The 20,764-nt window shown below is 35.7% G+C and overlaps 1 protein-coding gene across 3 annotated transcripts in view; it reads right to left on the bottom strand.

Annotated features, from left to right (window-relative positions):
• Positions 1-1,711: 1,711 nt before the first annotated feature.
• POLR3A (RNA polymerase III subunit A) overlaps positions 1,712-20,764 on the bottom strand; it is a 33,569-nt gene continuing 14,516 nt past the window's right edge. The window contains exons 18-32 of one of the 3 annotated variants that reach the window (XM_015633238.3): positions 19,455-19,573; positions 17,998-18,135; positions 16,366-16,536; positions 15,463-15,576; positions 14,728-14,763; positions 11,559-11,645; positions 11,391-11,473; positions 9,828-9,998; positions 9,161-9,254; positions 8,958-9,050; positions 8,365-8,529; positions 7,535-7,699; positions 7,068-7,199; positions 5,700-5,832; positions 1,712-3,727 (exon numbers count right to left, since the gene is read on the bottom strand). In XM_015633238.3, coding sequence (XP_015488724.1) covers positions 3,579-3,727; positions 5,700-5,832; positions 7,068-7,199; positions 7,535-7,699; positions 8,365-8,529; positions 8,958-9,050; positions 9,161-9,254; positions 9,828-9,998; positions 11,391-11,473; positions 11,559-11,645; positions 14,728-14,763; positions 15,463-15,576; positions 16,366-16,536; positions 17,998-18,135; positions 19,455-19,573 — 1,850 coding nt within the window. In that variant the 3' untranslated portion in view covers positions 1,712-3,578. Of the gene's footprint in view, positions 3,728-5,699; positions 5,833-7,067; positions 7,200-7,534; positions 7,700-8,364; positions 8,530-8,957; positions 9,051-9,160; positions 9,255-9,827; positions 9,999-11,390; positions 11,474-11,558; positions 11,646-14,727; positions 14,764-15,462; positions 15,577-16,365; positions 16,537-17,997; positions 18,136-19,454; positions 19,574-20,764 lie in introns of those variants that run through there. The other 2 variants (XM_015633239.3, XR_004498193.1) reach the window with 2 other exon arrangements.

Below are 20,764 nucleotides of genomic sequence, written 5' to 3'. Positions count from 1 at the left end.
TTCTGAAAAATTTTGAAAATTATTCTGACAATTAATGAAAAAGCATACACGGACTCTGCTTTCTCCTAAGAAAATACAGTCCCTTTATCTCCTTCCTCATGTATGTAATTTTAACAGGTAACTTTCCCTCTCATAGTTACATTTCAGTCCTGATACTGCAAAAAACCCATTTTCAATTAAAAAAAAAAAAAAAAAAAGCTACCCAATACCTCTTTTCTCAAAAGAAAACGCTGCTCTCTAGTGGAAGATGACAATATGTTCTAATTCCATTAGAATCAGAAGGAATGGTATAAAATTTTCATTTTATCAGTTACAAGAAACATTGATTCATTTTCACAAGCACTGAAACACAAAAGTAGCAGGTTTGTTTTCTATGAGTCTTTCAGATTGGCCTGTGAGATTTTGGTATTCATTCTTCAAGATAAAATTGCTATGCATTTATATCAGCACCATACTCCCATGCAGATAACTTGCCAAGTATTGGTGCATTAAAATATTAACATAGCTTAGAATTTGGTCCCTTTTAGTTTTTGAGTTCTTAGACAATACTATAATAGGCAAATTTTTTCTTTTTTTTCTTCCAACATATTACCAACAGACTTTCCTAGGTCTGAATATAAAGCTTAGCCAACCATTTCAAAGATAAATTAGCTACCTGCACAGAATAACTTAGGCAAATATGCAAATATTGCAAATATGAAACTCTGTATCCTGTTTGCTATGGGTTTCTAAAGACATTCCTGTCTACAAGCACAGTGATACAAAATTAAGGAATTCCTGTTGAAGTGGTTCCTTCAGCTTCTACTGAAACAGTGACAAATGGTCAGACATCAAGGATTATCTGTCCTGAAACAGCCTAATTTTATCCTACTTGTAGTAAATTTATAAAACACAGCACTTTGCTTTTTCTTTAAGCACAGATAAGCAAAAAGAGGAATAGCCCTCTCTACTAAATTTCTTCAAGTTATGGACCAAAGCAGCACTATTCTGGATTTACTTCCAACTTTCTGTAGTCATAACAGAAAACCTATGTAGCACATGCAGCCCTTTTCTTCTCTCTCTGCAGATGAGAGATGTGGGTTTCCTCATAAACACACCAACAAAGTATTTCATTTAATGAGAAGTTTGAATTTGTTTTAAAACAGATGGAAAAAAAATGATGAGAAAGCAGGATATGGAAAAATTTGAAAACTAACTTATTTCTTGAAAATTTCCACTTAACTAATTTTAATTATCACACTAATTAGAAAACAGAAAAATGTGAAGAACAGGGTTTATTAAAAAAAATTATACCCAAGCTAAAGCTAAAAAATTAATAAAAATGTTAATTTTAATATTCAAGAATTCCATTTCTTGACTGTTAAAACTGACCCTTAAATAAAGCTGCTTATGAGTGAAATCAAACAGCTAATTTGTTTACTGACTGTACAGGGAGCTCAAACAATAATTACTAATTCAGAGTGCTCTTGTAAACAATCTATTTTTGGTTGAAACACTCATGAGGCTCAGAGCATGCTATGAGGACACTACATAGTAACTTTAAGCAATATAGGTTTTATATAACTTATTCATTTATGTTGTAAATACCTGAGATTTAAGCTCAATAATTCTCTGCTGTTACTAAGCAAATAAAAGAAATAGAGGTTAGCTCATCCATGAATTAATTATGCAGAAATATAATAAATCTATAAATAAACACAAGGTTCACATATTCTTTACCTCTGCCTGTTTTTATTGTTATAATTAAGACAATGATAAAAGATGAAATTTTATTCTTAATTTTAAAACACACGAGTGAACCCAGTTTTTAAATGGGTAATTTTTCTAGATTTACAAAAAACCAAAACCAAACCAACCAAAAAAACCCCCCAAACTGAACAACCAAATAAAAAACCCAACCAACCAACAAAAGGAAAAGGAAAGACATGGTTATTTATTCCAATACAAACTCCACCCATTTGGACCATAAGAAGAATCTTTATTCACAAAAATGTCAAGCACTATCAGTAGGATTTCCCATGATAAAACAAAGTACTTAACCACAGGAAAGGCTTTTCTATCCATGAAGCCCCTAATCCATGTTAAATGTGCATCTTGAAAAACAAACAGACAAATCAGTAAGTGGTAATCTCACTGAGATCACAAAGAAAACTTTAATTTATTCTGAAATTTCTATTGCTAAAACAGAGATAGCAAAATATATGTAGCTTTTACAGCAGATAATAAATGCACTAGATTCTCCATCTTCACCCTGCCAAAATCTAGGCAGACATAAATCTTAGCATCACACTGAAAATACAAAATAATTTGAGAATAGCTGTGTTGAATTTGACATGAGATGTTGTCTGCATGGAGGATGAATTAAAAAACAGACACAGTGGCACCTTAAGACTTAAACCAATAGATTCATCTGAATACAGCCTTACACTTTTGGTGGACATAAAGACAAACTGCAGCACAAACTTGTTCATCTTCAAATGCTAGAATACTCAGCAGCCTGCTTCTACTTCAGGAGGGCACAACTGCAGCTTTTTTCCTCTACTCCATTTCTCTCCAACCACGTCATGAGCACACATCCAAACATTGCTAACTAAACACTGAGACACTTTCCCTCCACAGCACCACAGTAAATTGAAATGTACTACACTGAAATTATTTGAAATCTATATTCATTCTGGAAACTGCTTTAATGGAATACAGCTAAAGCTGCTACCAACTTATTTCATGGAATGCATAAAAACAGCATCCCCTTCAATTTCTACTTTATATAATAAAATAAAACTAGGTTGTTCAGATGATCCTGCTCAATTATAAACCTTCCCAAAACTACAACTGCTGTCAGTTACTGATTCCAGCAGTTAGACAGTTGCTGTCATACGAAAAGCTCTCTATAATATGCAATATTCTTACAATAGTCTTCTCAGAATTTAGCACCATCCACAATGTACAGTTTCTTGTAGATATGGTCCCAAAACAGAATTCCAGGGAGGAAAATAATTTACTGGATAATAACTTGGGATAAAGAAAAACCAATTAAAACAACCAAAAGCCAAGAGCAAATATTTCAAACACTTTGAACAGCACTCCTGAATTCACTATGAACTAATTACAGGCTCAGTTCCAGCTTTCTGAAGTTTCTTTTCTTAACAGCTGCAGAGCTCTGCAGCTCCTGTTGAGAGGACATTTCCAAGAGCAGTCTGGGAAAACTCACAGAACTCTTGCAATTTTTCTTTAATTTAATTTAATTTTTAATAAAATCTGAATACATGTGTAATAAATACTGAGTTAAAAACAGTTTCCATCCATTAACAGTAACAGAAAAAGTGAAAATTATCACACAAAATGGAAAATGTTATCAGGTGAAATCCACTGGAAATTTGTTTCCACTCTCTGGTGCACTCTCCTTTCAGGGTCTGTACTAACAACAGGTGGTGAACAATTGGGGGAATTCTTTTCATATTATTTCACCTACCAATTCGCTCCTATTGATATACACAGAACTGATAATACACTCTTTTTAATTTAAATTACGTTTGCTTACTATTTCTTGTTTTGCTATCTTGTTTTATGTCCAAGTTCTACGTAACAATGGGAATATGAAATTCATTATGATCAAATATCAGAGGCCGCTTGGGAGGGGTTGATTCTTTGTCTGCTTTGTGTAACAGTTTAAAAAGTCCTGTTCCAATATTCATTGGAATTCCCATGATGATGCACTCAGAAACACCTAGGAAAAAACCAAACAAACACAATGAACGTTTGAACAGTAAGGATTTACAAAACTATTTTCATTTACCCATTCTGTTTTGTGTTGCCTACAAAATGTTGAACTTCACATGTAAGGACCAAAGCCTGTTTACTAGACAAAGTTAAATGTTATGGCCATCCAACCAGTATGTTACTTAAACAGTGTTAAATTCTACAGCAAAAACTCCACCTAACCTAAACATCTTCTCCTGTAATGAAAGCCCTTCAGGTTTGTTTTTAGAGAAGACTTGTTCTATGCAGTGCCCATAGCATAGAAGATGCAAGGCAAACTTACTTCATGTTCATTCTCTGACTCAGTACTAAGGCTTCAGTCAAACCTGGCAGGGTTCCCTTGAAACCTCCCCAAGTTCTCAGTGAGAAAGGCACAGAACTACTTGAGCTGTAACACTCCTGGCATTTTCACCACTCAAAAAGAGCTCATTTTGAAGTGAAATATTGAGTCTCTCCCAATGAATTTGGGTGGTTATAACATTTTTCACTCCAATGTGCTGGCACTTTTGCATTCCAGATCTACCATGGTGAACAACTGTTCCAAAGAACATTCCACACACAAATCAAGCTCTCAGATACCAGTATTTCTCAGCATACATTTTTGCACGTTCTCAGGAGTATAACTAGATTGTCTTTTCCATAAATGTTTAAGAAGGTAACAATAAATAGCTGTACCTTTGAATGCACAAAGGACGAAATCAATTTGCTTAAAATTCTTACTTGATTCACAATTTGAATGTGTACGAATGAAGATTCAGAAAATACTGTGCAAAAAGTACTGTTTAAAACTGGCTACACCTTGACATCCACACAAACTAGTTAACTTTAACATATTTCTGTATTTCATTAGCACCCAGAAACTCCCAATGAGCAATTCCAGCTCCAGGAGGGCAGCCATTGCATAAACAGATCTTGAAAAGGGTGAAACCTGCTTTACTTATTTTCTCTGTTTAATCTATTAGCTTTTTTAACAATTCAGTCCCCAAATATATGTAGCTTAAAAGAGAAGAAAATCTGAAATGAATGGGGCCAAAGACACTAAAAAAAAACCTCAAAATTGTTTCAATTCCAAATATTAGAGCACATGGCTAAAATACAAAACAGAGACAAACAGACTGCCAGGACTCATTTACTGAGCTTTCTGTTTGCTGTATGTATAGGGACATGCATACACTTGTGCATATGCAGCCATGTATTTTCAAAATTTAACAGGTTCTTTCATGAACTCAGTAAGATGATTCAGTGGCTGCTAATGCACTTAAATTTAAAACTCAACAACAGATACACTTAAAAAGAAATTTCTGACAATAGATATGCTGTCTGCTGTTAACGAACTGAATATGGATAAACAAGGCTTCTAAATAAAAAACAAAGACCCACAATTTTAATCTGTTTAGATTAGAACTAAATGAAGAAGTGAAGAACTTGGCCTTTATTTCTAGGTACAAGTGCCAAATGACCTAAGCAATCAGGTAAGAGTGTCATGTTGATAATCTTCAGCTAGGCTGAAATGTACCTGTCTTTCTACTTAGCAGGAATGAAAATGAAACCTGAATAACTGAGTGAGGTACTAGATCTATTCAATTGCTCTAGGTGTTGAAGATACACAAACTTTCACAACTGAAAAAACAGAACTATTGATAGTGGGACAAATTTCCTAATTTCACTGAGATGTAAGGTGAGAAGTAAAATCAAATTACTCAAAGTCTACTTTAAAAAACATCAAATATCCAACTGACTTCAAGACCTCAGTCAGAGATCAGAAGTAGAATATACAACAAATTTTCAGGATGAATTAGCTTCAGACCTGAAGTTTATTGAAGTATGAAGACATACCAGCTGAACGGGAAGCTTAACAAAGACAAAACTTCAATGCTTTGAAAAGGTTTTACAGATGCTAGCTAAAGATCACAAAGTGAAACAGACTTTGCAATACCTACCACAAACAGAATCCTTCTGTCCAAAGTAGGCAGCATCAAAGAGATGGTCTGCAGTCTTTTCAAAAGAAGCCAGCATCAACACACTTTCCTTCATTTTTGCCAGTCCAAACCTGGTAATGCCCAGCACTTCACCCTTGATTGATGGAAAAACCCAAAGAGTAAGCCTGAGTAAATAAATATACTATCTACAAGTCAGTATTGCCATAATACACAAAATGCACATGATTCACAGATCAACATCTGGAAGGTTAATAATTTGGTAATAATCAATATTTACATAACATATAAGGCATTATTCATATACAACATAAGCTGATATAAATGGTTAATAGATCTTGAATATTGAATAGATCTCGAGTACTGAAAAAATCAAAAGAAACATAGCCACAAACTGCCACAATTATAACTGGCTGCTGAGCTACAAACTTCAGCAGGATCTGAGAGCACTATGCTGAATCTACTGCCTATTATCTACAGGTAAATCTGACCTCATCTGCCAGGAGATTACAGAAGACGCTAAATCTTCATTTTCTCACTCTCCAGAAAAAAAGATACTTAGTTTTTTAAACTAATTTGACTTGTTTGTGCCTATGTTTGTTAGAAACATTCTGATTATACCAGATTGCACACTGAAGCCTAGGTCAGAAGTACAGGCAAAAGAATGCACGTAGGAGCACACCAAGTTTGAAACATAGCACTCTGATGCCCTTTTCTACTGCTGTGCTGCAGCTTCACAGGGTCAGCCCTTGTCACTGGTGCAGCTCAGTCCAACAAAGCTCTATAGTTTTGGAACAAATCAAAACTCCATCCATTTCACTCAAATTAAACCCTTGCACCCTGGCAGGCAAATTGCAAAATCTTACTTCACTAAGTGCACTGAACTTTAAAGGAAATCAATCAGTAAAGACCAGATATGATTTTGTACTAACACATTGTATAAGACTGTTCATATCAGCTGATTCTATTTGTAATGTCTGTATCCCTTGCCTCTCACATATGGTGCAGCTGTTACAAACCACTCCCCATGGGGTTTTCTGCACAGCAAACCCTGAACTGTATGCATGGCTACCCAGACAGTTGTTTTTCACACCATCATTTTTAGGATTCCTATTTTCAATATGAAATTATCATTCTCTACTCATTATATCAATTTGTTTCCAGTCAAAATAGATCCTCCTCCCCCAAAGAATTAGAGTAATTAAGCATTTTGCATAAAATACATGTAACAGTATTAGGTCAGTACAACTTTGAATTCTTTAAGCTCAGAATTAATTTCCATCTCCTGAGCTCACCCACCCTTCTCAAACATGATAAAATTAATTTGTATAAACAGGCCAATGCAACACTTAGAAAAAACATAGTACAAACCTTGTAAGTCATTAGATCAGACAATAACATAACGTGTCTCCTGTCAATGCTCATGCCATGGTTCACCATTGTATATTGAATCTCATTGATAATAGTAGTTCGAGCAGCTTCGATTCCCAGAGTTTTCTCCACCTACACAAGAGATTGTTACATGATTGTTGCATGTTACATGAATGAAGAACCAAGAGCTTGGAGCAAGTATATTCCTGGAATAAATACTATCTGATAGCGTATTGATATTCCATATCTTTGACTACCCTTTTAAAGTTCTCCATTTTAAATATATAGAAACAGCTTATTTGAAGTGAACAGTGCTGCCAGTGATTTATTCTCTTGTGTTAATTCATTCTGACATGTATTAGTGAGATCAGGCTTCATTCCATAACAACTGCTGCATCTGAGCATAAACAAGCACTTGTATTAAAGATGCTATGGGGAAAACCCCACAGCAGCCATTTAGACATTACCTCATAAGTGTTGTTAGAGGATGTTTTTGTTCCTTTCACTCCATGAGTAGCCATAACAGCTCGTAGATTATCACCTTCAACCAGAAGTTTGTATCTTTCCTTTCCACTTTGTTCATCAACATGAATGACAGCTCGGGAAACCTCTGGTATGCCTTGCACTACAACCTTCACAAACAAAAAACCCTAGTAACTTTGATGTATACAGTAACACAATATAAGAAGTTAACACCAGCATTTCAACCTGTGCAGAAGGTCTAGTATGTAGAGTAAAGGCTCACTCAAAAGAGACGTGAGTAAGACTTCTTGCTCTTAAACACACTAGTGCAAAATTGACACTGTACTAGAAACCTTACTCACTATCTACATTTTATATTTTATGTCAGATATTCCCACACTCAGGTTGGGTGTCTGAATGGTGGCAGACCCATACAAATAAAAAGGCAAGCTGCTAACAACAAAGATTCACTCATCTCTGTTTTTCAAGTCCAGAGTAGACAGTCTCCTCACAGAAAGCTGAAAAAATGCCAGATACTGTCATGTGGTCCAATTCTAGGTGTAGCTGGAAGCAGATGTAACTATTTCATTCATACAACTGCTGCACTTGGAATGCTTGTTGTAAGGGAAATATCAAAGTTACCATTTTATTTGCAAGTACTAGTAAAGGATGGGTTGGTTCCAACAGCAAGGCAGTACCACTGCAATCTAAGAATTATTGACCCAGCCTGTCTTCACTGTCAATACTGACAAGAATTTTTTCATCTTGCCACTATGGGAAAAATTATTACTACTGATTACCTTCCACAAAAGCATAAAACAGCCTTTGCTTTTACCTTAGGTAGCTCTTCCTTGAGGGACTGCAATACATAATACATGGAACTCTTGCTATTTTCACGAGGGGTCACACACACAACTGCTTCTCCATGGACGGCAACATCCCCAGGCTTCACTCTGAGTTTAGAGATGCAAATCGAGTAGCGCACAGTCTCTGCATTCACCTGTGGCAAAAGGCAACCAGAAAACATCAGTGTGATCACAGCAGATATCAGTGTGCTCAAATAAATGCAGAAATCTTTCAACACACTATAGAAGGAAAAAGATAGTAAAAAAAATCCCCAAATACTCTCTTCTAAATTAGTTTTATAAATTGTATGAAACAGTATCCTATGCTGAGGGTACCAGCCTGTACATTAACCAATGGATGGAAATGGCATCCCTGTGTTTAGCAAGACATAAATGTATGTTCTCTCATTTCCAAATAAGGGGGAAATTATTATCCACTTTGCCAGGAAAAAAAGATGATGTAATGTAGCCACACAACATTCATCATTTACTTCCTTTTTTCTAGCTTCCCCTGGTGTGATTACTGACACAGGATTAAGAGACATATCAAAAGTATAATCTGTGTAAGAACTGAACAACTCACCTCTAATCTCAGTAGTCTAATGCGCTCTAAAGACAGCTTCACTAGGATGAAACAGTCATCTGGAAGAAACACTTCCTCAATATATTCAGAAATCTTTAAGAGACAAGGGCAAAACAGTTAGCATGCAAAAATGGCTAAAATACCCCATGGCAATTGGCTAATGCTTATACTTAAAGCATCAGCAATAATACAATTTTTTTTACCTCTCCTAACAAAGTTTTCTCAATTCTTCCTTTAACCAGACGGGCAAAATCAGGATCATCATCTTTGTCCAACTGTGCTGTTATAATAGGGGTGCTACAAGAATAAACACACACACAAAAACCCAGATAAGAAATTGCTCAGCTGGAGTACAGCTGGCAACTTGAATTACAGCCTGCCTATACTTCTCTCTTATCTAGAGCAGTATTCAGTAAGATAAAGAGATCTTCAGCTTCCCCAGGTATATATAAGAAAAATTACTGTTCAGGTACTTCAGGCTGGTAAAAACAAGCAAACACAAAAGTACTAGCCATTGTTTCCATGGCATATATTATTCTAGTATTATTTAAGCATGGCTTCATGCATTCCTATAAATAGGTATGCTTCAAGTACTGCTAAGCACCAGAGCCCTTCACAACAGATGAGACATCTAAGGAAATATTACACTTATGAAAAATCACTTTCCTTTATTAGCTTTTCTTTCTGGGCTTAAGTATCACAGTTGGGCAGACATCAGATTTTTCTTGTTTGAGTATCTGCACTGAATGATGCCTAGTAGATTGCTGAGGACAGGGAAATGTTATCATGTATTGCAAATTTATCCACCAGGTTTAATTTGGGCAAAGGAAAAAAAAAAAAACCCCAAACAAATCAAAATAATGTTAGTACCTAATAGCCTTAGAAGCATTAATGATTTCTTTGATCCTTGGCACACCCAAAGTAATGTTCATTGAAGCAACACCAGCAAAATGGAAAGTCTTCAGAGTCATCTGTGTGCCAGGCTCACCAATACTCTGTGCACAGAGAGCTCCTACTGCAGAACCAGGCTCCATCTGTGCCCTGATAAAAAATACAGAAAGAGATATGGAACTGAATAAGGTGTAAGATCCTAAGCAAACAATAACAAACTATTCTGGTAGATACATGAGAAGCTTGTTGATACACTATTTCAGTAAACATACAAGAGAGAGGTTGAAAGGTCACCAATTTAAGGCTGATCTCATGCAAAGCAAAAAGATGCCCTGTTATATAAGCATTCCTCAGATGGAGCATAACTTCCATAACAAATTACAAAATGCTTCTCCTCTTCCTCCTGAGCATCAATCCAGGATTCTCCCTTTAGGGAAACCCCATATGCTAACATTTACTTATTACAGTAAAAATCATGATTTACGTCTAAAAACATTTAAGACAAATGTAAACAAGTACTCCTAATAAGGTAAGGTAAAAACCTGGTAATTGCTTTAAAATAGTAAAGAATCTAACACATTCATGAATTTTCTAGAAGAATAAAACATTAGGAAACAATTGATGCAGGTAGACCACAAAGGAGAGATCACTCATGGCTGCATGTGAGTGCCCAAATCCAAGAAGTCTAAGTAAATGAAATAAATCTCAATGGATAAAGAGACTAGAACATCCACACTAGCATTATCCTGGTAAAAACCAAGGATAGCAAACAAAGGATCCTCTGAGTGCCTAACAGATCAAAGAACATTTTAGAACAAAGAGCAATATAACTCCTCAGACTCTGTAGATAAGAATAGCTATCAACACTCATATGAATTTGAAACTCATCTATTCAGACTTTGTTCTGTATGGACTTATTGAAGGTTTTCAAAAACCTTCTGCAAGAGGGGGAGGAAGGAAACATGTCTGGCAGTGGGTGTAAGATTGTGAAGTGTTTAAACAATATCCTCCCTTACTCTGAATCCTATCACTTTTGGCTTTTACCAGAATCTGCTGTCAAAACACAGTCTGTGGATACAAGTAATGAGTAGCTAAAGTCTGAAACTGTGCTTGTTGGTATGATTACTATTACTTCAGAAGGAAGGTGCTTAAACACAAGCAGATAGCTTTGCATGCTCAAGAAATATAAAATGAAACAAAGCATTTTTTTACAGTATAAAAGGATACCAAAGTCTGTTAATGAAAGGATCTGATTTTGATTCAAGACAAATGTAGGAACTCCACCTGTTAGACCTCTAGAACTTTTGTATAAGACTTACAAGACTCAACTCTGCCTTAACAAGCACATCTGTAGACAGTGATTTATTTTTTTTTTAATCCTACCTTTGTCTTGCAATGTTTATGTCATTGGAGCCAATTGTTTCTAAGTCTTTGTACTGCATTCACAACAGAACCAGCACTCATACAGTAAAAAGAGCAAAATACACCCATAAGTCACCAACAGAACAGCAGCACTGAGAACACTGCAGGGCAAACACTCACCTCATGTATTTGTCTCTACAAGTCTCTAGAAACTTCTCTAGTTGTGTTGGAGTAATCCTATCCAACTGATATAAAACTCTTGGCTGAAAAGAAAATGGAATAGTTGGAAAAGCGACAACTTATGAAGACTGAAAAGAAGTACATCATTACCCCATTGAAACTATTTACCTCTGTTGTGCCATTGTCGTTAATTCCATACTTGTCCCTAGTTTTTTTTATCTTCTCAGAAACACCTTTGATGAATTTTTTAATTTCCTGAAATCACATTAAAACCACAGTAAGCAAAGACATTGCCTCCATTTGAAGTCATCCATAGTAAATTATTTACTTAACCCTCCAAATATTTACAATAAGTTAATAATGCACAATATGAAGAGAACATCAAAATTTAGACAAGCACATACATTAGAATTTAGCAAACCAGATCGACTTTCATGTAGCCACAAATCAGTAGTAGTACATGAGGACTACAGTCCATGCTGAATAAAAAGCATCCTTCCTAAGCACACACTGACAGTTGAAGATACCTGACTTGATACCTGGGCTGATCCTTCCTTCCTTCCTACTAACTGAAAGTGATTTAAAAACTTTAAAAAAACCCAACTCAAAATTTTTATTTTTTGGCAATACTGACACAAATACATTCTTACTCATTTCTCAGTATTCAAAATAGTTGAAATGGAAAGACTGTGGTGAGAGAGGAAGTATACAAAGTATATCTGCTGGATAGATTTGAGGTGCACTTTATTTGTGAGAAAAGCCTCAAAACTATCATATACATGTCAGTCTTTACCTAATATAATTCAAATAACTTCTCTATGCTGTGGAGTGGTCTTGCAGATAATTGCATTTAACACATCATAGTACACAGACCCTTCACTATCTTACCAGGCTTACCCAAAATAAGTTCTAATGGTCTTTACTGGAACATAACAACACTGAAACAATACTGTTAAAAAATACACAACATTTATTCTACAAAAGATCATTCAGTCATTCCACTTGGGATATAGACATCTATACATTTCATGACACAAGAAGTCATGAAATATGACATCCGTGATTAAACTCCTCCACAAGCATAGACTCAGTGCAAGTCATTACCATAACACAAGGTCATCAAAACCAAAATACAAACAAAAAGCAAAAGGAATTCCTTCCCATCTATTTCAACCATGATTTAGGAAAACCTCCATTGAGAAACAAACACTTGGATTTTTTAGAGTCTTTTTAAACCCCTTCTACGCCATTACTTCTACTTAACAGAGTGATGGTTACAGAGTATCACCTCTTCTGCACTAGGTACCAGACTACTTGCAACCACCACAGTCAGATGAGCACTGACAATTACTTGCAAAACTAAGTATCTGAGGGACTGCCTTTTTATTTTTCTTCACAGCCAAGTTCATAGAATCATTATGAAAACACTTCTATTACATTCTAACAGAATTCTCACTCTCAAAATAACAACATTCTTACTGGCATTCAAGGTCTTTGCAGAGAGTACATTATTTTCTGTGAATACCAGAACTGAGTTCAAAAGGAAGGACAACCGAAGTGCTGTTGGAATGGATGCTTCAAAGTTGCTTCCTCACTTGGATGACAGGATGAATACTTATGCTTTTGCCCCTTTCTTTTGCCCTGCAGTAAGTAGCATTATTCACAAATAATTGTAGTTGGACATTTTTAACGCTTTTGACCCCAAAATATTTGCAAAAATTGATAATGTGATTTATTTCCTAAAATAAGTGTTTAGGCAATAATATGGTATTAGAGAATTTATCTTTTTATTACAGGTGCATAAAGAAAGGAATGTTGCAGAATTTGCAGAAGACTTTTCCTCTTTGACAGTGCTCGAGTTCAAAAGTCCTTTAAAAAAACATCCAAACAACTCCAGCACAATAAATCCATCATTATGTGTAATTCTGAATAAAGTACTCAAATTAGATGTTATTTCCATACACCAGAGTCAGAAAAGGTGGAAGATAAATCTATGAAGACTTATATTTCATTGTCAAATTTTTATTCATGCAGAACACCTAAAAGAGGAAATTACTTATTCTTCTTGGATTTCTGGCATCTAAACTATGGATTAATTTTTTGTTACAAATGGAATGAAAATAGCTCATCTTTGCTAAGCCTATCTCTCTCTATGGATTTATAATCTTTAGTGCAACACTGTACTCTATGAGCACAGCTATTTAACTTCCAGAGTGGATTCAAAAAAACATTGATTTTTTTCATAACTTCCAAATCCATGAAGTCTTTGTCTGGACCAGATTAACAAAAAGGCAGCACAGGGGTTCAGTGAGATGTGGTTCAACACAGGCCTCGTCAGCTCCTCCAGAGCTGCTGTTTAGCCAAAAGGACAGTTCAGGGTGCAAACCTTGTGCTCGTAGGGCTTACATCAGGTGTCCCAGCAGCCAGTTTAGTGGGATCATTTACACACCAGGAGCACTGCTCACATTGCAGTCCTTGCAGTGAAGAAACCACTGGAATGCAGAGTGGCACAGACAATGCCACGAGATTCAGCCAAAAGCTGCTCCAGTTGGGGCAGACCCAGTAGGCCAACTCTGAATATGGCAGCACTGACTGGCTGTGTGCTGAGCTTTTTCTGTGTTTGCAACACACTTCCAGCACTCCCAATTCCATCATCTCAAAAAAAAAAAAGCACAGAAAAACGACTGATTTTTTTAATTGTGAGGGCTTTTAAGGATTTCCCCAATTCCAGTCTGAATAAAAAAAAAATCCCTTCACCTTTACCTTAATATACTCGAATATGTTAAAATATTACTATAATTAACTGTGCCAGCCAACAGTCTGCTTTCTCATCAGCTGAAATTTCCTCCAGCAAGGGCAGACTGCAGGAAGAAAGAATGCTGCCCATTTGGATGAGGCTATTTAGACATGTGTAAGCTATTTTACATGTGTAGAACATACTATGTTCTGGACTGGATAAGCCCATTATAGGAACCTCCTACTAAAATAACAGCACTAAGAAGCATCTCTGTTCTGGAATGGAAAAGTGGAGGAAGGAAAGGTAAACACCAGAAAAATATGCTCATATCCCTAGAGACTGAAGGAATGACTTTTAGAATGAAGTGTCAAGTACTGAAATAAAGCTTCCTCAAAATCCTTCAATTTAGCAATGGGTATTAATTAATGTATCACAGTTTCCACATTAAGAAAGTTAAATAATTGTGATGAACACCTATGTCGTAATTAAACAAGCAGTAATGTATATATGCTAATCAATTACTTTAGCACTATACACACATCTTTAGCTAAAAAGCACTAACATTAATGCTCACACAATGCACACACATGCTACAATTACCTCATTATATTTTTCATAACCTGTCTCAGTTAAAGCCTTCAAGGATGAACAGAAAAAAAAAAAGGAAAGAAGAAAATGTAACTATCTAAAACTTAAAAATCTTAATCTAATTATCACTAAGGTAAGGTAGCCATATCTGTGTTTCTGAAATTAATAACATTTATTTAAACTTTCATGATATGACTTAGAAGATGCATACCTCAAATAACAGCTTTATCCCCAAACTCTGATATTAAATTATTTGATTTCTTTTCCTTGCATTTAAGATTTACAGCATATTTCAAATATGGGTATAACTATTTTTTCAACTTGACTCTATCAACAGAAATGCAATTCAGGTTTACCTTGTACTCTGAAGCACTCTGATCTATTAAAAAGAAACCCTTCAAAGACAGGTTATTAAATTCATCCTGTTCTCATCACTGCCAGTAATCAGAAGGTTCATCAAGATAACAGCTTTATATGGAGGTAAGGCTAATTCTACAGGCAGGTTAATTCTACAGTTTTGATCAGTGATTCTCAAGGAAATCTTGAGAGTGGCTGCTCTCATAAATATTAAAATTGCCCTATACTCTTTCAAACAAATTTAATTTTACAGTTCAAAGTGCAAGCAGTCATGTGAACCTTCACTCACCCTTAAAACCCACGTAAGTAGTCTCCGAGACAGGCTAAAGTCCTGTCCTTAATTCATAAGGAAAAGTTAATGACTGTGTGATAAGGAAGTGAGATAATTACCTGCAGAAAACTTTCTTGGCAGCAAAGAAATTCATTCTTCTTCATGATGGACTCGGATGTTAACACCAATTCATTTTTGCTAAGGGCTGGTTCACTTCGGCACGGATAGACAGCCTTCACAGGAAAAAACACGACTTCTTCACAGACAGCACATGCACAAAAACTCCATTGCAAAGACACAGAACACACATGTAGAACTGAGTAACAGCATTCTTTATTTCTGGTTGTGTCTTTTTGTAGTTTGCTTAATGGAGATTTTTTTTTTGTTTGTTTTTGGTTTACTAAACTATATTAGACTACTGTGTAAAGAAGAGCCACATCCACTCCTACTTATTTCTGCAAATCTCTAGGTACACACTCAGACATTTCTAGTTCTACCCATTTATTACACTCATATTACAGAAATCTAAACAGTTATCTCAGCAAAAGGCTTTTCTCTGGTGGAAAGGGATCACAACACACCAACCAACCAGAAAACTAAAATTGAACAATACAAGTCTTCAAACATCACAATATTACTGAATAATCACCAGCCAGTTCAACTCAAGAACATCCACATCTCAATTTAATAGAGAATTAATCTATGCAGTGTACCAAACTAGTACTCAAATAAGCCAGTAGCAATTTATCTAGTGAATTAGGTATTAGGCCCTAAAACTATGTTCAAGCACAGAAAGAAATTTTACTTTTCACAGCTTATACATGGTTTGGTCTCTGTACACAAACTGGAAAAAATATCTACTATTCTTAGAACACACATGCTGAAAGACTGACCAAGACCATTCAAAAAAGGCAATCTGAAAATAAATACTGCCTGAAACAGTTTTCCCCATAATTTACTACTTTCTTCTCCATGCTTAACAGTATTTTCACACTTTCAAAAAGTATTTCAGTAATCCTTACCCTGATATTGTCTAGAACTCGCTTGAATTCCAGTGGTTCATCCTTCCCTTCCATAGCTGCAGGATCCAAGCCATCTCCTCCATAAATAAACTGTATAATGTCACCAGTAGAACTTCTTACTGTTAAATCATACTGTGAGCAAAGATCTTCAAGGGATTTCACCAGACGTCTCTGAAAGGAAAAAAAAAACCAAGGAAAGTAAAATGTATATTTTTAAAAATAACTGTTGATTTGCAATACAAAAAGTACAGGAACTGGACTCAGGAAATAAATCTGACAGTGATGAGCAGGCATGAAAACCTATTTAAAATCATGCATTACAGCCCTCAGGATTTACTGTACATTGCACAGAACATGAAAGTCAACAAAATTTCACACAACAATACAATACTCCACACATTTAGAATTGCACTATATAGAAAACCTAATGCTAAGCTGCAAAACCCTATTGTAGTTTGAGGGATTTATTTGGGTGGGTTTTTCTGACATAACATTCATATCCTTCCATGGGATACAATACTTTTTGTATATGAAAGCAGAACTACTTGTTTTCACTGAGAAAAACCAAAGCGGTCACCTGCCAAAGCCATTTTTCTATCTGGCTTATTTGCCTCTCCTACATTAACTCCTTATATTGGGAAGTCTTAACTAACATATTCATTTGCATTCCCAAAAGGAAAGCATACTATGAAACATTTTAGGTTAAAAACATTTTTACTTGAAATATGGACTTCATTTTTCCTTGAAAGTAAATTAGATCATCTAAAGTAGACTATAAATTGGTATTTTTTTCTCAAGCATGAGAAAAAAGGTAAGATAAAATAAATGCCAAGATTTTTTTTTTAATTTCAAAGTCCAAGTGTTAAAATTCATTGATATTGGAAGAAAGTTGAAGAGGAAAAGTATTTTGCAGGTTGCTTATTATATTTATATACATCTGTAAATACTTGCACACATGCCAAGATTACTCCATTAGTTTTGGGGACAAATGGTCTAATTAGTCACCCACCCCAAAAGGTGGTTTCTTTCTGTCTTTGTATAGTTACTTGTGTATCTTGGAATGTGTTCCCAGTCCCAAATTATCTTGGCTTTTCTACTGACTGTTACATCAGGAAGCAGGCTATAATTTAAGTACTACTTAAATGTTGGAACAGAAATCTTGAGACTGCACATAACAGCAAGAAGCTTTGTTGGAGGGACATTTATTTACAGCCAGAGACACTGAAGTCTTACAGAACCAGTCTAAGTCTATATGGCCAAGGTGCCTCTTACCAAGAGAGAACTGACATTGAAAGGGAGCTTTAGCTGTATTTCTGTAATCACTCCATCAGGTTTAGGAACACGCTACACAGAAAGCAGTTGTCAACAGCTGCACAGAACAAGGACTTTTAAAACCCATATCCAAGAGGAAATAGCTTAATATAAGCATGTTATTGTACCATTGGCTGAGGTCTCACAAACTCCACACCTCCTGAAGAACAGAGCAAGCCAGGTATTTCACAGTATAAATTTTTCTGTTACATTGAAAACACACAATGCTTGCACTTCTCCCTGATCCATCACCTTGACATGCACATGAGAAATAGCCACGTTTTCCAAGACTGATAAAACCCTCACTCTGCTGACAGTTACCTGCATATACCCAGTTTCAGCTGTTTTAACAGCTGTATCAACCAGACCTTCTCGACCAGCCATTGTGTGGAAAAAAAATTCAGTGGGAGTCAACCCAGAGTAGAAGCTGTTTGCAACAAAGCCTTTTGCTGCAGGGAGCTGCAGGGAAGAGTGGGAAAAACACAGTTAAAATGCAACAAGCATTCTGTATGTTACAGAAAGACATGGTGAATGTCATCGAAATTCTATCCCAAGGTTAGCCAATACCCCCACCAACACAGGACAATGATCTCAGCTCTGCTTAGCTCTCAAGTTCCATATTTGTTTTTCAGATCTGAATAAAGGTTTCAGAAACCCTTGCCTAGTTCTTCCAAACTAATTTAATAGTTTCTCCTTCCCCCTACAAACTTTGTCACACTTCCAGCTATTCCTTCCCCAACACTGTACCAACATTCCATTAAACTTGAAAAAACTGAAAACGCAAGTGGGAATGTTCATTTTGCTATGGTAGTTCAAAGGTATTTGCTGAAGACTAAGGAATCCAGGAAAAATATAACTGGGGATATGTATATAATTAATTTTTTGGAATGGTTTTCCCTCACTCATAAGGATAGTTCTTGCCAGTGAAATTTATACAGGCATCTCTTTAAGTCAAAAATTACTTTTTGCTGTTATTTAACAAATAATGCTTTCTAAATCAGAAAAAAAGCTAGAGCTAAATTTTTTTTCTTTTTATTTAATCCATTAAATATTGTTTCTTTTTCTACTTATTCAGTATGTTACAGAACTCAGAAACTGAATTTAGACACTTAACCACATATGCCAGCGTCATAGATACCATCTGACACATCTACCAACTAACACACTAGCTAGACTATGGGCTTAAACCTAGAACCTTTGTAGTGTTCATTAGATTTCAAACAGCACTTTAAAAGAAATTAATCTCACTGAATTCTATATACAAGTGCATGAGAGTCATTATTGCTTCATGTGGAACCGAACTGAGACATGAAACACTGAAAATAACCCACTGTACCTATCCTGGTGGAAAAGGAGCAAAACCAGAATAGTTTATCTGGCATGTCTCACCTATTTATAAAGACACCAACACACATTCAGCAGTTTTCCTGGAAAGTATTAGTGCAGTCAAATATAACACCAGCAAGAAACTTGAAAAAATTATTTTTAGGAATCTCAAGAGAACCAAAAATGTATCATCACCTCACTTTAATTTTTACTAAATTAGAAAGGTCAAAGCAAGGCTTAGCTGTAAAAAGTCAAGCTAAGTAGATATCCTACAGCAATTCAGAACACTGTTGTTAGCTCTCAAATCACACAAAACACTTGAAATTGACCATATATGATCCTTTTCCTTCAGCATGTCACGACAACACATTTTATCATGCTCTCTTCTCAAAATGGCTTAAGCAAACTTGTTTCACTTCCCTTCAAAGTCCATTGTAAACATCCAGAATTACCTTAGAATGCTTCTCAAAGTGAGGCAAGGACCTGTTCTCAAAACCATCGGGAACACGGGACCCACTGATAGCCTGCTGTCCCACACAAGCAATCATCTGGGATATGTTAATGAAGGAGCCTGAAAAACAAAGGAGAAGACAGCCCCTCACTCACAAATGAGGGATATGCTGCTTCCCTGATGAGCTATCTTCACTTCCATGAAAATCAAATACTTAGCTTCATAACTGCTCAACAAAACAGAACTGCAAGAGTTAGAGAAGTTTTTCTGTAACTCATCCTGTTCATTTCAACATTTATGCAAAGGCTGGGAATTAAGTTTATGATACAGCCAACAATATTTAACTTTTTTAAAATTTGGGTCAAAGACACTAACGCCATAATTTGGCTCCAGTCCTTATATTATCCTGGGGTGTAATACAGATTGTGTTTTACATAGTCCATGATCCTAACCTATGTATTTTGCTTCACAATTTCTTCAATAAACATACTTCCAACAATATTTTTCATAAAGCATTCAGTGTCTACCAGGACTCCTAGAACAAACTAAGTCCCAGAGAATGAAGCCACTAATTCAGAAGGTTTATTTGCTGAGTATGTTGGCAAACAACGCCTCCCCATCACCCCCACAAAAATTATACACCTAATATATTCCTCATTTTAGATTTCAGTATTTCTTTAGAAGACAACATGTCACTTACAAGGCTTTCCACAATTTATTAGACAGCTAAAAAATGCAAAAGTGATTTCTTCAAATTCTTGAAGGAAACAAATGAAAACTCACTCAAGAATTTGAGGAACCTCATAGCACCTTCCAGTACCTAAAGAAGGGCTACATGAAAGACAGGGACTTTACACAAGGGCATGTAGTGAAAGAACAGGGGGAATGACTTACAACTGTCAGAGGGCAGGCTCAGATTAGACATCAGGAACAAACTCTTTATTATGAGGGTGCTTAGACACTGTAACAGGTTGCTCAGAGAAGCTGTGCATACCCCATCTTGGTATGATAGAAGGTGTCCCAACCTATGGCAGGGGGGTTGGAACTAGACGATCTTTAAAGTCCCTTGCAAATAATTCCACAATTCTAGGAAATGTTAGGTCTAATTCTGAATGTCTCATTTACAGTTGATTTTTCTATGTGATATAAATACTTGAAATAGAAACATAACAGAAAACTTTTTACTGACTAATTAGTTCAAGTCCTAAGAACATCAAAAGTTCCAACAAGATGTTTTGCAATTGTTACTAAAATTAAGACACAAGAATATCAGAACATCAGCTTGATTCTAACTAACTATACCCAACCTGT

Source organism: Parus major, chromosome 6, assembly GCF_001522545.3.
Source record: "Parus major isolate Abel chromosome 6, Parus_major1.1, whole genome shotgun sequence".
Lineage (NCBI taxonomy): Eukaryota > Metazoa > Chordata > Aves > Passeriformes > Paridae > Parus > Parus major.
This window is presented reverse-complemented; position numbering and strand designations above follow the sequence as displayed.